At 39.2% G+C, this 17,342-nt stretch overlaps 2 protein-coding genes across 3 annotated transcripts; both read left to right on the top strand.

Moving 5' to 3' along the window:
- Positions 1–967: 967 nt before the first annotated feature.
- Positions 968–8,000, top strand: usf2 (upstream transcription factor 2, c-fos interacting). Of its 2 annotated transcripts, XM_044052378.1 has the most exons (11): positions 968–1,544; positions 2,583–2,626; positions 2,813–2,928; positions 3,431–3,550; positions 3,761–3,923; positions 4,080–4,167; positions 4,460–4,504; positions 5,466–5,524; positions 5,603–5,694; positions 5,800–5,928; positions 6,273–8,000. In XM_044052378.1, the coding sequence occupies exons 1-11, from the start codon at positions 1,507–1,509 to the stop codon at positions 6,360–6,362; spliced, it is 984 nt and encodes a 327-aa protein (XP_043908313.1). In that variant the 5' UTR covers positions 968–1,506; the 3' UTR covers positions 6,363–8,000. The 2 variants fall into 2 exon arrangements, with proteins under 2 accessions (XP_043908313.1, XP_043908314.1); XM_044052379.1 differs by lacking the exon at positions 4,460–4,504.
- A 977-nt stretch (positions 8,001–8,977) lies between these two features.
- Positions 8,978–15,305, top strand: tekt2 (tektin 2 (testicular)). The gene is made up of 10 exons (XM_044052367.1): positions 8,978–9,043; positions 10,056–10,218; positions 10,297–10,422; positions 11,208–11,413; positions 11,503–11,646; positions 12,649–12,763; positions 13,074–13,181; positions 13,254–13,397; positions 13,486–13,565; positions 13,670–15,305. Exons 2-10 carry the CDS (start codon positions 10,063–10,065, stop codon positions 13,866–13,868), a joined length of 1,278 nt encoding a protein of 425 aa, XP_043908302.1. The 5' UTR covers positions 8,978–9,043; positions 10,056–10,062; the 3' UTR covers positions 13,869–15,305.
- Positions 15,306–17,342: the final 2,037 nt, after the last annotated feature.

Genomic DNA, 17,342 nt, shown 5'->3' with positions numbered 1-17,342 from the left:
AACCAATCTCACATTATTATTTTTGTTTCAAACATTTTTGCAGTAAATCAATCATACACTTTTTTATTTTTTAATCGTAGACATGTTGCTATGCTGTTTGTGTGTAGAGATACCATGTAGAGTTTTTGTTATAGATTAGTACTGCAATATTTTTATAGTGTCTATGGTTTTTGTTCCAACTTTTCCATCAATTTTCTCCCAGATTTGCTAACTTTCTGCTTAATCTGTGGGAGTATTGTTAAAGAGCGATGTGTGTCTTAAAGATATTATTCCTTCATACTCATCCATATTTCGCTTATTTTGAAGAATTTTAAGATTTTATGGCAGAACTAACAATAGAGAATGGTCAATAATCAGATTACTGAGTCTTTAGACATTAAAGTGGGAACTTAATATGGGAATTAAACAAAAAACAATGAAAGAAAAATGTCGTTAAATCATGTGATGCCGCAGCAACAGCTTCACCACTACAGGCTGGTTTAGATACTGAAAAATGGCAGAAAATACAAGCACAGCTGTCAAATTCTGCTTTAAAACGCATTGAAAACGGCATTTGTGATTTTGCAAGTGAATATTTCTTCGAGTAAATCCTCTCCGCGCTGTCGAAAACGACATAAAAACCGTAAATTACGATGACAATCGCGTACGTGTTGCTCTGCTGTAGCAGCAGCAGCTCAGTCAGTCATGCTTGTGTTGTCATGTGGTTTGTGCGAAAACCCGGATTGGATCACTGTGGTCACCTGGGCAGAGAACCCTAAAAAAGTGCGAGTGAGGCGCTGAACGAGCACAAATTGTACACATTTTCTGTGTCATTGTTTGAGATACACTTCTTTATGTATACTTGTTCACATAGACACTGTTTTATAAAAGGCTGGAGGCAAATATGTCACGCATAAACTGGTTTCTTAACAGCAATAAAATAAGACAGATACGAGAAACAAACACTACATCACACGAGTCACGTGAGTGCTAGAGTACAGTATGTGATTGTACGCAACGATGAAATCAACAATTAAGGTGGAAAAACACCGATTTAATCGCGTAATAAAACATAGAAAAACAAGTCCACTCCGTGTCTTGTTGGGCGCATGTCAGAGCCGCAGCTTTGCGCGGATAAACAGCAGCTGTGCGCCGCCGAGCGACAAAAGAACACCAAGGGCAAAGCGGTTTTAAGGAACTATCTTTTTAAAAAAAGGAAAACGGTCATTCCTTCAAGCAAAAAGGTGTTAATGTTGAAAAATAAACCGCGTAGAGCCGGAGCTGGAGCAACCACCGCGGCTGTGAAGCAGCGTAAACACCACGGACTAATTTCTTGTTGTTTTCCGCACAGACGTCTCTGTGCTGCTCCGCCGCGGCCTCCATTTTAGCTTCTTTGCCCGCTCGGTACCTCACGTGTCCTGGACTGTCTTTCTCACATGACCCGTGTGTTTGTCCCCGTGATCAGCGCTTCCATCTCCGTAAATCAGTGTCGTTGAATATCGGCGTCTTCCACCGGGCAGCAGCTTCATGGATATGCTGGAGCAGAGTCTGGACAGTTCGGCGAGGTGAGAGCGAGCTGCGGGCGGCTTCCTGCTCTGCCATGGCGGCCTGAATCCTCAACCCTCATCCCCTGTGTTGTGTTTACAAGCTCCAGCTCCTGTCACTTTGTTATTATCGTGACACCAGTGCATCTTTTAGTGACGAGGCGCCACAGTTTATGTTTAAACATCCATATTCTAAACACATATCATTACACAAACTAATCAAACTACCAAAATTATGCAGCACATATTATCTTCTTTTTTTTTAAGAATATAAAAAATTACTTTATAGTAAAAGAAACACAAATGCACAGCATCACTTTGGTGTCTGTTAACTTTTTCACTCAACTGTTGTTGCTTATTTACATCATGCACGTCTTTTAAAAAAATAATAATAATTAAATATAAAAAGAGCTTATTAATAAAAGTGGGCACTTGTGCTTTTCAAGTTTTTATTTCCATGTGCATATAATGTAAACATGCACACACGCTTGTTGAGGACAATTAAGTGTGATTTTAACACTTCAGGCAGCAGAAAACGTGATTTGTGTCACGCTTGCAAGTCAACTGTACCACTTTATTTATATCAGAGCTATGTAAAGTGGCCGCCTGGGGGCGCCCCTCACTCACAACAGATAATAAAAAAGGGGTTTTACCTTCTTAGTTATCTTCTTCCCTGTTGTTTTACAATCCTTGCTTCTGATTCTTTATTACTATATTAGTGCATCTGTTGCTTGTTTTAACTTCTAATGTCACTGTCCTAGTATTTAAACATGACATATTTTTTAATAGTCATTGTGGCTGGAGTATATAATATTAATACATCCAATTAGATTTTACAATCAAGTAATTATGATTTACCTGTAAAGAAGTCACCGAAAACATGATTACTGTCACGCCTTCACATTACTGTATTCATTTCAGTCATTCGCTCACTCACAACATATATTTAAATAGTGGAACTTGTTGTGCGGCTTACATTTGTTTTATTACTGGGAATTGTTTGCTTTCAACTTGTAACTTGACTCACTGTTGCCTTCTCTGTGTTTTGTTTTTTTTTAGTCACGACAAACAGGAATCAGAGGAGGTGGTGCAGTTACAGGAAGGTGGGAGGCAGTGAAATGCATTAACAAACGTGTCATTTAACGTGAATGTAAAGTAATACATGTAAACTGTGTTGTTTTAAAACTGTGTGCTTTACTACGATCACCGTGTGCCAGTCACATCTGTTTTTAATGGCTCTGGTTCAGTTCGTGACCCCTGTGTGACCTATACTGACCCTTGTGTTGCAGGGGAAGCGGTGGGGGCGGAGGAGCAGTCTGCGGTGACCATCGCCGGTGTCTCCCAGGCTGCGTTCACTGACCACAATGTGCAGTACCAGTTTCGCACCGAGAACAATGGAGGACAGGTGAGAACTCTTGTGGTAAACATTATTTACATGTTAGCTAGTTTTAGGGCTGCACCGATTATTCGATTAATAATATTAATTGATTGATTGATTGATTTTTCAGCTTAAATGTAAATATTTTCTGGTTTCTTTGCTCCGTTTCACAGAGAACAGTTGTTTGGGAAATACCAACCAACATTTTCTGACATAAGGACTAAACAAGGAAACAATTGACAGATCAATTGAAAATCAATAATAAATTGATATCCTGTTGCTTCAGAGGCTCGTTTAAAAGCACATTACATACATTACAATAAAACAAATGCAAAGGACGACAACACTCTTGTAACTGCTCTATAGTGCTCCCTCCTGAGAACGGTTGAGTAAATTATTATTAAAAAGGGAGATGAAATGTTGTTTTTATACCATCATTATTGCTAGAAAAGATAAAGTGTCTGTATTTTTACATTAACTTTGTCTTCTGGTTTGTGCATCACCCTCTGACCCTCTGCTCTGACCTCAGGTGACCTATCGTGTGGTTCAGGTGACAGACGATCAGTTAGAGGCTACAGCTGATGGAAGTGGAGCCGTTAGCGTTGTCTCCACCGCAGCGTTTGCTGGAGCCCCTCAGGCTGTGGCTCAGGTGAGTCGACATCATGGATGGATGACTTAATATCATACCGATATCACAATCTGGCCTGATACTGTTTTATACATCCTCAAAATTACGTAAAATGTATTAGTTAACCTACCACCTACTGGATATTGTATCAGTGAATGCCTGTATCTATTATACGTTATGTTTCCAAATGAGTCTTTGACTGATGTATCCCTGGCTCCACCCTTTTCACAGGCTGTTATCCAGAACCCCTTCAGTAATGGGGGCAGCCCTGGCGGGGAGACGGTGGGCGGCGAGACACGTTTTGCTTATTTTCCCGCCGCCACCGTCAGCGACGGCACAGCCACGGCCGTGTCGGTGCAGGCCACCGCCGACCCGACGATCACACAGGCAGGAGGTGAGGAAACGTGACTTAACTCTGTGGAGGCCCCAGTCTGTGTGTGAAAATGCTGTCTCATGCTTCCTGGATTATTTTGTTTTATAATATCTTGGAATTTGTTGAGGTCAGCTAAACTGACTTTTTTTTTTTAAATGTGTCCCTCTGTAAATGCAGGTCAGTTTTACGTGATGATGAGCCCCCCCGAAGTGCTGCAGACGACGAGCCCTCGCACCATCGCACCGCGCACGCACACCTACACCGCGTGAGTCTGACACGACATTTGCTGCTCCCGAAGTTGCCAAATCGCTGCCACTCTCTCACACACACACACACACACGTTTTTAAAAGTTCTTCTTCTCTGTCCCTGTGCCTTCACAGTGGACTTGGAATTTCCTCCTTGTCTCCCCCCTCCCCTCCCTGTTTTGAAAACCATTCCGTTTATTGTGACTTGTGTGTACAAATGACGATAATATAGACAACGTGATAATATACATCATTTCAAACATCCAAACATCTGAAAACCACACTCTGTCCCACTTACCTGCCGTCCCCAGAGACCTTGGTGAGAGCGAGATGTTGCAGCATGGCAGTTCAAACTGGTGAGATGAACTTTCACATACGCCCCCACCTCCCCCCACATTGTGCCCCCCCCCATCATGTGTTGTAGAGACAGAGGTTTGGTGGATCACAAATCAATAAATATATGGTGATTTATTCTGTATTTTGAGCAGTTCATGAGCACTTCTAGAAACGTACCAAGACTTTGACGTGTTTTACCACAATTCCCTCTGTCACTACTCCGACCTGTGCCGGCAAGATCGTGACTACTTCCTGTCACTAAACCTGAACCAAAGATAACATTAAATTTGTTTGTTTTCACCTGTGTAGTATAACCACTTAATCGCACTACAAAAATGGGAGATAACATGAATAAGAAGGACAGAAACAATAGGATTATCTGTTGTGAAGCTATTTTTACACAGGAAGTAGTAAAAAGCCACAGTCTTATTTTGAAGGCCAGGGTGAAATGTGTATTTATTTTGTCATAAAACTACAATAACGTGTTTGACAGGAAGTGACACTAACAGAGAAGAGAAACATATTGTGTGTATGTTACATTTATATATATTATTCTGATAAGTAGAAAAATAATAGTTTCTTAATCATCCTAGTCCTTAACAACAGTGGTTCTCAAAGTCTGGGTTAGGACCCACAGAGGGGTCGCGATTTTTTTGAGAACCCAAACAAATTGCAGAATCTTGGAAATGATTAATTTACATATTCAACATATCATCAAAAAAAGTGGAGAGAAAATAGAGAAAGCTTTTGGAAACACAGCTTAACAGGAACACTTAAAACTAAAAGGTGTATCTGACACAGCTCGTCAAACGTCCACCCAAAGAACATAATCCACAAAATCCACTACGACTTACAGGGTTTTAGTTTGGATGCACTTGATGAAGTGTGTGTTCTAGTTGAGGTATATATTAAAAATCTGCCATTTCATTCACAGTTTTGTTTTGTTTTTCTGTCTTTTTTTCCCCTGCTGTGTCTTCACAGGAAGGTGGACGGTCCCCGAGCTCCTAGAGACGAGAGACGAAGAGCGCAGCACAATGAAGGTATGCAACATGTTTTCCTGTCTTTTGAGTGAGTGGGGGACAAAGCCTAACAGAGTGCGTCTCCTCTTTTCTTGGCAGTGGAGAGAAGAAGAAGAGACAAAATTAACAACTGGATTGTTACGCTGTCGAAAATCATCCCTGACTGCAGCGTCGACAGCAGAACTGGAGCGGTGAGTGGTTGACAAGAACCTGGGTGCTAAAAGGTTAATGTGAAGTGTTTTTAAAATGAGTCTTTTTCTTGAACACGTGTGGTGGTTTTTATATCGACCCCTCAGAGTAAAGGAAGTATCCTGTACAAAGCCTGCGACTACATCCGAGAGCTGCGTCAGAGCAACCAGCAGCTGCAGGAGAGCTGCAAGGAGGTGGAGCGAGTCAAGATGGACAACGAGCTGCTGAGACAACAGGTTCTCTTCACCAACACAAACACACACACACACACACACACCTGTGTTTACGCTGACCTTTAATGTTTGAAGCTTGTTAAAGAGTTGTTTGGGGGGGTTTGTGTGGATCAAACAATGCCGTGTTTATGGAAAAGCTTTTTAAAAACAAAGATTGGAAAGTAACATTTGTTTTTATTGAAAAGTGACACAACACATTTTATAATTTCAATAATTTTAAAGGCTGTTTGAGGAGTTTGAAGGCTTAAATAACTGTCTGTTTTATGTATGTATGCGATGAAGAGTGTGCTATAAAAATACATTTGAATTTCTCTTCTGACGTCTAATCATCTGCTGTGGTTTTCCAGATCGAGGAGCTCAAGAACGATAACGCGCTGCTTCGAGCTCAGCTGCAGCAACACGGCATAGAAGTCAACGGAGATTCAACGCCACAGTGATGGCGGGCGGACTGGACGAGCGCGGCGACGACACGGAGCCAACGTGTCGCTTCCTCCAGATCGGCCCGAACCAGCCGCGGAGAGGAGGAACCGCAAAAAAACGAAAAAGACAATTTCCACCTGAAAATGGAGCGTGACAAGCTCGCGCGCACAGGGCTCGAGAAGAAACACTGAAGGACTGCAAACTGAATTAACGCCTCCTCCTCCAGCGGCGCGACGGCTCTGGAAACTGTGTAGCTAAATGAACCTCACACCTCTGCTTCAAGGAGAACGGTGTCTGCACAACACCCACCACGCTTTCACCAAACTTTTTTTTTTTCTTTTTTAAATTATGACCCTGCCACAGAAAATTTACTGATTTCACCTTTTAATCAAACCATAAACCCCCCCACACCTTATTTTTTGCTGTTGTAAAATAAATGAAAGCTTCCTTCATTTTTAATTTATCAGTCTTTAAGGAAAAAAAAAGAAGCTGGATTTATGACGATGAACAAAATAACCTTCAAATCAGATAATGCTCATCACTACCACTGAGGATAGTTTTTACTGTCACTGGATTGTGTGTGTGTGTGTATTATATATATTTATATATATACATGTATATAGTAATAGAGTTGTGTGGAGTTTCTGCCTCATAATAATACTGACACTCCAAGCACTAGGCAGAGCTCACAAACTAAATCCAAATCTCCGTAAATTAAACATTAACAGTTCCCCGACAGTCGGTGTGTGAGCGCTTGGTTTTTATTTTTTAGTCCACAGCCTTTAAAAAGGTACATTGTGTAAGAATTAGTGACATCTAGTGGTGAAAATGCAGATTATAAAGGAATGGTTTGTTTATCTCTCTCTTTTGGAAGTGTGTCAGGAAACTACGGTGGCCTACCCAAACCAGAAAGGATGTTCTGAAGTGATGTGAAGCCAGTTCAGGCACAAAATGGCGGCCTCTGTAAAGCTAGGCCCTTGCCTAGGATACGTAAGTGCTTATTCTAATGGTGCGTTTCCATTTGAAGTTGGGATTTCCGAGTTCCTAGTTGGAAGCTTCAACTGGAATGCACTCAAGTTGGGTTTCCAACTCGGAAAGTCGTAGCAATGTTTCGTAACCTGATATAGGATTCTAAGATGGCTGCCACTCGCATTAGGAGTAGAAACTCGCTGCTACTTTTGCCGTTAAATGCACTTCATATTTATTTGTTGAAATGTTACGCTCTTTGTGTGCAAAATGTTGTGTAAGCGCAACTTGAGCGGCTAACAGTGGCTAGCATAAGACAGGTTAGCGTCCATGTTTTTGTGACATCACTCCCATTTCCGACGTACAGTAAAAGTCGCGCACCACACAAGGCTACAAAAAAAACTATTTTAAAGTGATTTTGCAGTAATTCAAACACGAATATGTTCAGCAATTTCTGCCTCCTAAAAGGTTACATACTGGACCTTTTGTTGGAGGACCTAGGTGGTATCAAAGCTCAGGTAATCAGGATTGTGCACTTGTGGTTCCCAGACTTTAAGTACTTTCATGCAGATAGAGTTTAGGTCTTTCGTGTTCCATATTTGGTGCAATGTACAGATAGATGAGATGTGTGGATCATTTATAAATGGGCATTAAAATATGGTTTGTTGGTGTTGATGCACTGAAATGGAGGTTCGAGTTGTGTGAGGTGTTGGTGAGACACAAGTGTTTTTGTTTTATTTTTATCCCCTTTGTTTCTTCATGGGAACCTTTGCTGCTGACAGAAGACCATGAAACAGCCACGGTCAGGAATGTGATAAACTGATGATGATGATGATGATGATGATGACAGTTGTAACTAACACTGAAAGTCTCCACAGCATGGACATATAACCACTGGCATGACGTAATTCTGACAATTCACAATAAAACAGAAGTGTGAGCGTCGTTTATGACGCGACATGTCGAGTGTTTTCCACTTTCATCACAGTAGCAAACAGACGTTTATGGGGTAAAGTAAAAAAAAACTATGTTTTATTTGTGTTCTCTATTGTTTTTGTTTTGTTTTTCTCAGCCAAGGATCTGCTTTACAAGATTAAATAAATATTCCAGACTCTCCCTCTTTGTGTTTCCCTTTTCAATAGTTTGACCAGAAATTGCGTTGAAAACAATGTGGTTACAAAAGTAAAATACAGTCCTCCTATATATATATATATATATATATATATATATATATCATTTTTTGAAGAATTTGGAAACTGCTGCTGAATTCCAATATACATTTTCAAGATAAAAAAAAAAGAAAAGTATTTGCAAACATTTGGAGAGGACAGGAAGTTCATCTCAGCAAGATAAACGCATCTTGTGTACATATATAGTATATTTGAAATTTACGTCAAAAAAAGTACAAGTAAAAGAATGTCAAGAAAATATGACAAGTAAAAAAGGGAGTTTAAGATAACTGAAAATTAGAGGTAATTCCAAACAAATTATGGGAGTAAATACTTAAGTATCATAGCACAATAAAAGGTCAAATTCCCTGTATTTACAGTTGAGTTTTTCATTTAAATTAACTGTAGATGATCACTTCCGGGTCGTCTCCACCGTGTTTTTAATTTTTAACGTCGTTCACGCTGTGTAGTTGTGTTGCCTAGTGACGGCCGGAGTAGCTGTTGCCATGGTGATCAGCTAAACCAGCAGCACGCCGACATTCTCTGAACATTCTCGAACTGCGGTGAGTATAAATAATAATTTAAACGTTACGATTTGAAGTAAAGTTATCGCGATGTGTTTCAGTCACTTTTACTAAAAGCAGCAATAATTTTTCTTTGAGAATTTTAATAAGTTCAACACCGGAAATCAATGAGGGGTTTAATGACAACTGTATTTTCTAAGTGTAGACAAATAAAATTCTTTTTTGTTGTTGTTTTTGTTTTTAATAATTGAATACTTTCGTGTTATTTACTTGTTTAAGTAGCCTGGAAATCATGTCCGCCATGTTGGTCCATCTTGTCATCACAGGATCTCCATTTTCCAACCCAGCAAACATTATGACATCATGCAATATTTAAAATAGGACTTTCTTCACCTTAAGTGCAAAAAATACACCCCCTTAAAACTATTACTAAACACAGATTTACTTTCAACTGGTTGATTTTTTTTAAACATCACACCTGATCATTTAACCTTTAAATGCTAGTTTTTGAAATGCAATTACGGAACACATATAAAAATATGCAATATTTTCCATATAGTACATGCTGGGTTTGGAGAGATATCAGTCTGAGACAAGTAACTTTTTTGCTACCTCTCAGAACCTTTGGGGAAAAAAATGTCCCATCCTTATGAAGTGAAATTAAATTTTTTTAATCAATAAATCCTGATTATTAAAAAAATAATAATTTCCAGTTATGCGACACTGCCACCTGCTGGATTACCATGGGAATTACATGTATGTCAACCCAAGTAAAATTGGTCAAATGACCTCAGAATAAAAAGCATTGAAACGTTGAATGACTCAGCAATGCAAAAGTTTATATTGGTTTTCAAAGGGGAACTTTCGTGTCGCTCATCTTTATAAATGTCACTAAAATACAAATATTATTCCATATGTATTTATAATTACCAAATAGATTTAATTCATAAAAGAGTTTCATGAGGGCTCATATCCAACATGAGAATGGTAGACCATAATCTTTGGCCATCTTATTTTGGAGTTTATGGTAATAAAAAGTTTGTCCCTGCAGCAGCAGGATGTCCTCACTTCCTGCGAAGCCCGGCCTTCGCCTCGGTGTGCCAGAGTGGAGCAGCAACAACCGGCTGCTCTCTGCCACGGCTCAGCACGAGCGTGTGATCTCAAACCTGATCCGACAGGAAGGGAGGTCGCTACGCAACGACACCAGCTGCCAGGTGAGGTGACTGTGCAGGAACCAATCAAATCAGCATCTGCAGGGGGTATTTAAACCTTCATGACACTTTCCTCTGCAGACGAGCTGGGACGAGAGGGACACATCCCGCAGGTTGAGTGACCGCATTTGGGATGTGGCTCGATGGAGGGAAGCTTTGGAAGCCTGTGCACAGAAAGTGGATGAAGAGATGGAAGCTCTGACTTTGGTGATTATTCAAAAGAAATACTCAAAAATCATGTTCCTTAAAGCACAAATATGTCATAAATACACTTTTACACCTGCCTGATTGTGTAAATACTAGTATTGTTTGAAAATAATTGAGATATTAAGGTCAAGTGGCTGCTTTATATATATATATATATATATATATATATATATATCCTTAAGACTGGAACGTTCTGCCAGAACATAGACCATTCATAAGAGGTGGACATAATCTTCTGGTTTGCTGGTTGAGGCCAACTAGGAAGGAACAATATATTGAACAGCCACCAGGGGTCAGTCCAAATTTTCCTGAGGAGTTAATGAGGTCTTTTTACAAAGTTTGGGAGTATTATTGGAGGAAATTTTGAAACATTTGGTGGTTTGAAACATTGGGTAGACCATGAAGGCTTTGTTTCATGAATCTTATAAAATCTTGAGGTTCATAAGCTTAAGTGGGAGTCAGTGGAGGAATGAAAGGATTCTGATTCCATAAACTGCTGTTTACGCCTCCTAATTTGTTTTGACAGAATACACAGTTCCCATTTTGCGCAGACATTTGTTATTTTCTGCCTGACAGATTACAGTTTCCATATTCCACGGGCTCTCTAACTCTTCACCATTTTATTTTCCTCATATTATTTATCTGTCTCTTTCTTCTTATCCCATCTGTGCATCTCTCACAAGAACAAATGCCAAGTATTGTGTAAACTTTATCTGGCAACAAACCTGAGCAAAGTATGACCAGTGTTAATAAGTGATAACAAAGATGACTTTAATATTTAACAGTGTAAAGAGCAGAGCGAGCAGGCCTTGGCTGCCACTGCCACTCCTCTAGAGGTCAGCACAGAGTGTCTGAGGCTGAGGGAGGGACGACGAGGGTGCGAGCTGGTCGTGGACCCGGTGGACGAGCAGCTGAAGAAAGAGGTGGAGCTGATTGGTCGAGTGCAGCAGGTTCTTCAGCAGCACATCGACAAGGCCTTTGAACAACTGTGGTAAAGAGTCAGACGACGACGGCGACGCCATGGTGACAACTGTGTCCACCTTTTAAAATGGCACTGACCAACTCTGTTCTCCTTCACAGCGTTTTGCAGGAGGCTCGGCATCAGCTGACCTCTGACCTCCAGAACAAGACGGACACTCTGGACATTGATATGTCCTGTTTGTCACTGACGACAAAGTCGCCTCAGATTTCTCTGAAGATCAACCCAACTCGCATTCCGTCAGGGTAAAAATCACGATACCAAGATGTCAGGATTTTCATGATTTTGGATTAGGGTTAAAGCAAAGGACTGATATTCAGATTAAATTGTCCAGGGATGTAGATTATGTTTCAAGAAAGAAATTATTAGATTTTGGTGGCTATCCAGATCCAGATGTGGATTCAGGACTGTATGGACACTGTGGGAATCTGAGTAGCTATGTCAGTGCTTAGTGTTTCTGTAGTTGACTGGTGTTCATCGACCAATTTCAGTGTCAATTTCAATGAGTTTATGTTTCTTATTTGAATGACTTTATTTAGTATTATTCTTTTTTGATAATTGTTTCATTTCCGACTGATCCATGCCTTTTTTTCCAAACATCAAATCAAATCTTTATGTTAGTAATGCTCCATGTTTACTCTGCTTGACCTGAATATTATCTTGCTGAGCAAATCCTGACTGCAATGACAGAAAAAAAAAAAAATCACAATATGACATTTTACCCCAAATTATTCTACCCCACTCACTTAAAAATGTATAAATGGCAGGTTTTGCAAAAATAAAACAAACAAAACTCAAATGGCAAAATTGTCCAAGAAAATAAAACACAAGGAGCTAAAATACGAGCAACAGTCGACCAGAAACAGAGGATGAGCTGGCAGAGACACTGTGGAGCACTGGGACTAAATAGTAGGAAACACAGGTGAAACTCATTAGACACAGGTGAATCACATCAGGGCGGGGCAGACAATCAGAGGAGCAGAAGTGTAACTACACAAGGTACTAACACTTGGAAGAACCACCGAATAAAACACAAAACTAACATGGAACAACAACAAAAAACAGAAAACCACAAAAAAATAAAAACCACAACATTTAAGAAAACAACATTTCACTACAAACGGAATGAAAAATTAAATAAATGCCCAACAAAATGTGTCAAACAGTGACCCAGAGTCATAACAATAGATTCAGTGTAAATCCACAGTTTATATGACTCATTAGCGTCACTTTTGTTGTTGTTGTAGTTCCTCCACCCCCCAGGAGTGGCACCAGTTTAGCCAGTATAACGTGGCTCATGCTCAGGAGGCCATGGACGTGTCCCAGCAACTGAGGGAGGACATGAGTCTGACCAGAGCTCAGGTCAGTCACACAAACAAGACGCTGGGTTAGCTAATGTTAACATTAAAATAATCTTAGGTGTTACAGATAGAGTTGTAAATGAGTCGCTCATGCATGAATTTGCCCCTGTGATTTGGGTCACCATTGTTTTTGATCTTTAAAAAGTAAAAGTGAGGCTGAAACTCATTTTGATGCAGTGAATCTTATTGGTTGTTAATTTGGTGTTTGCCATTTTGACTCAAAGTATACAATAAATGCTCTCATGTCTTCTGTAGTCTCCAGATGGTAAATGATTAACCACTTTGCAGTGATTTCCTGCTTTATTTCTCAGTTGCAGAACCAGTTGGAGGCTCAGTGGAGAGCCACTGAGTTCGCGCTTCGAAAGCGCAACCACCATGAGGAGCAGGCCCGAGAAGAGCTGGAGTGGCAAATTAAAAAAGTGAGCTATATATCATTTATATAATTTTGTGGGGGCCATTTTAGAATGAACCGTGTTTGTTTGTGTCTGTAGACTGAAGATGAAATGACGGAGATGGAAAACGACGTCCAGGGTCTGGATGCGGATCTGCAGGCAAAGTCCGCCTCCCTGAAACTGGCTCACACCAGACTGGAGAACAGGACCAACAGACCCGGCATGGACCTGTGCAGAGATGAGGTTCGGGAATATGTCTCAGGATTTCAAATACAGAATAAAAGAAATTACGAGAAGCTTCGTCCTCATGGATTATTTTGTTTGTTTGCAGGTTCAACACGGCCTTGTTAACGAGGTCCATCAGCTGGAGGCGACAATTCTGGCTCTGAAACAAAAGCTGTCTGAAGCTCAGTGAGTTTATTCCTAGTTCAAAAAACTAATGTATATGCTGTTACACCCACAGGAATTAGGACAAACATAATCCTAAGTATCAAATTTTACTTCTCGTCACTCAGACACTCCCTGCAGAAAATGAAGCTCCATCATTACCATATGCTGCAGGATCTTTCCACAAAAAAGGAAGTTTTAAACCTGGAACAACGAAGCATGAACACACGCAACCACCTCACGTCCGACACCGGCAAAACCCCGGTGCTGCTGGTGCCACTCGCCAACTCCAGTGGGAGGAGCAACCTGCAGCTGCTAGCTGAGTAACAAAGGTGTTGTTACTCAAGGGGAAGGACTTAGTATGTTGATGATTAATTGATTTTTCTTCAAGACTCGAGGCTCTTGCAGGTTTCCAGATACTCCAGCTATTAGCTAATGTTAGCTTTAGCCCATTTGCTTACCTGGCCTGGAGAAAATGACCCACACCTATCTTCAAATTATTCTCCACTTTCAGTCACCAGGGGATTAAATATGTAAAACTGCAGCCAGTTTTGGCATTTACATTGCAGTCTGACTTCAAAATATTGGACAGGTTTGCTAGATATAGCAACAAGGAGCTTGGTTAGCTTAGCTTACTTGCTTACCTCTCCAGAGGAAAATGATCTGCATCCATCTTCAAATTCTTCTTTGTTTCACTGTTTCGGAGTTTCAGAGCGATGGAAACAAGCTGGGTTAGCTAATGTCAGCTTTAGCTCATTTGATTATTTGTCCTAAAGCAAAAATTATCCACATCAGCATCTATCAAATTCATCTTCACTACAATTTGTCAGACGCTTGAGATGGATATTGTTATCCAAATTCAATCTGCACTAACCTTAGCTAATGCTATATAACTGTAGCTTACAACAGCTAACTTGTGTGAAAAAACCCCCAATGAGCTTTAGGTCCAATTAGGGGAAAACAAACTACACCTGTTTCTGAAATGATGAATATTCTTCTGTTTTATTGTGGTTTTAACGAAGTTTTAAAATCTTTACTTTCACTCCCATTTGCTTTTCAGATGAATGCTGTTCATCCAAATTCTAATTTTCTTTTTAAAGGGTTGCCAGACATAGCAACAGGGAGCTTGTTTAGCTAACATTAGCTAAGAAGAGACTGTTACCCACACCTGTTTCTGAAATTATGAACATTTGTGTTTCTGTCATCAAATTATTCTACATTTTATTGTGGTTTGTTTCAAAAAGACGGAAACACTGAGCTGGGTTAGCTCCCATTAGCTTTAGCTCAGCTGCTAACTGTCCAGGAGTTTGTTTGTTTGTGTTTGTTTAGCTTAAATAACACAGAGTGTGAGCAAAGTCAAACATTTACTCATGTAGATGATGATATTTCTGGCGTCTAAATATATTTGTGCATTTGACATCATCTTTGTTAGAATCTGTGTGACTTTTATCAGCCATTAGCTTTAATGGTTTAGTTTGGCCTCACCTTTGTTTGATCAAGCGATGCTGCTGAGAGCACCAAGACGGTGGGAATTTTTTAAAAGAAAAATCCAGTAAACAGACACTAAAATGGGTCCAATAAACTCTGGTAACTGTCACCTGCCTCAGTAGTAATGACTTCAAATGGACGTGTTTGTGTCCGTCACTGCTTTTTATGAGGATTTAGAGCCTGAGGGGTTTTTATGTAGACAGTGAGCTCATGTCTGCTCAGGAAAATCACCACTTATTGCCTCAATTATACAGAATAAATGTGTAATAAACTAAATGTATGTATATCTTTATTGTCATGTTAGCTTTACTGCTTTATCATCAAAAACTAAATACACCTGTTTTTTTGTTTTTGGTGTTTTGTGTCAGATATTTGATTTAAATGTATTTATTTATTTAACTACTACCACTACTCTTTGATGACCAGAACAATCAACAAAAGGTTGAGTTGATTTCCAACTAAACTTAGCAAGTTACATGAAAATAACCTTCAAAATTTTCTTTCATTGAACTGAGTTTGTCATTTTCTTTCATCCGTGTAAAGCTTTTATCTTGCAATAACGCACAATTTATCTCTTTCTCCCAAGATAATGCATTATTTTATCTTGTATCACGAGAACACTAACTTTTGTTATCCTGAAATAAAGCAGTAATTTATCTCATTGCAACAAGAAAACAAGCCTACGTCTCATTATCACAAAAAAATAACCATGTTATTCCAGGATAATGCATTAATTTGTCATTTTAAGGAGAAAACAAGCCTTTTATCTAGTGATAATGCAGTAATTTATGTTATTTATTGCGAGAAATCGAGGAGATAATGCTTACATTTATCCTGTTATGAGAAAATGAGGTGTTATCCTGAGCTATTGTCAGAGGAAAAACTTGCCTTATCTTTTACCTATGCAGTCCTTTATCTCATAATCTCGAAAAAATGAGCCTTGTTTTTTGTTTTTGGTGTTTTGTGTCAGATATTTGATTTAAATGTATTTATTTATTTAACTACTACCACTACTCTTTGATGACCAGAACAATCAACAAAAGGTTGAGTTGATTTCCAACTAAACTTAGCAAGTTACATGAAAATAACCTTCAAAATTTTCTTTCATTGAACTGAGTTTGTCATTTTCTTTCATCCGTGTAAAGCTTTTATCTTGCAATAACGCACAATTTATCTCTTTCTCCCAAGATAATGCATTATTTTATCTTGTATCACGAGAACACTAACTTTTGTTATCCTGAAATAAAGCAGTAATTTATCTCATTGCAACAAGAAAACAAGCCTACGTCTCATTATCACAAAAAAATAACCATGTTATTCCAGGATAATGCATTAATTTGTCATTTTAAGGAGAAAACAAGCCTTTTATCTAGTGATAATGCAGTAATTTATGTTATTTATTGCGAGAAATCGAGGAGATAATGCTTACATTTATCCTGTTATGAGAAAATGAGGTGTTATCCTGAGCTATTGTCAGAGGAAAAACTTGCCTTATCTTTTACCTATGCAGTCCTTTATCTCATAATCTCGAAAAAATGAGCCTTGTTATCCTGAGATAACACATTCATTTATGTAATAACGCATAAATAAGTTAAGTGAAAGAAGGTTAAGAAAATTGGCCTTTCTTTTAGAGAGAAAGCAGTAGTTGTGTACTTGTGATGACGCATTCCTTTTACATTATCACGAGAAAACTGCTAATGTATTAATTTAATGTAACAATGCAGAAAGAAGAAAGTTAACAAAATTGGCCTTGTTATTTTCAGATAATCCATAAATTTGTCTTCATGCCACAAGGAAACGTGCCTAATTATCCCGTAATTACGCAGTAATGTTTTATCACAAGACAACTAGCCCTGCTATCTTGCGATAATGCATTACTTTTTGACATTATCATGAGAAAACAAGATCGCGAGAAAATGGGCCATGCAATGCATAAATTTGTTTTGTTATCCTGAGACAATACAGTCATTTATCTCGTTATAGTGAAAATGAGCCTTGATATGTGAGGCAAAATAAATATCAAATGTAAAATAAAAGCAGAAGTTACCAATGTCATTAAATCATGTCAGAATGCCGTAGCGTCTTTATGCTATCGTAATAAAGGATTTTACACACCTTTGTTTTGAAAATTTTGTTTTTTAATTGACTCGACTGTGTTTTGGAAAATGTTGCCGCTCTTTTCGTGGAAACACATTTCTTGGTATCTGTCATTCCGCTCTAATAAAATACTTGAGCAACAACTCACAGCAATTTTCTGCTCCATTTTCACACCCACGCTTCTCTCACGCTCACTTTAACACACACACACACACA

Source organism: Solea senegalensis, linkage group LG20, assembly GCF_019176455.1.
Source record: "Solea senegalensis isolate Sse05_10M linkage group LG20, IFAPA_SoseM_1, whole genome shotgun sequence".
NCBI classification, from domain to species: domain Eukaryota; kingdom Metazoa; phylum Chordata; class Actinopteri; order Pleuronectiformes; family Soleidae; genus Solea; species Solea senegalensis.
The sequence above is the reverse complement of the archived record's forward strand: the minus strand, read 5'-3'. Positions and strand labels throughout refer to the sequence as shown.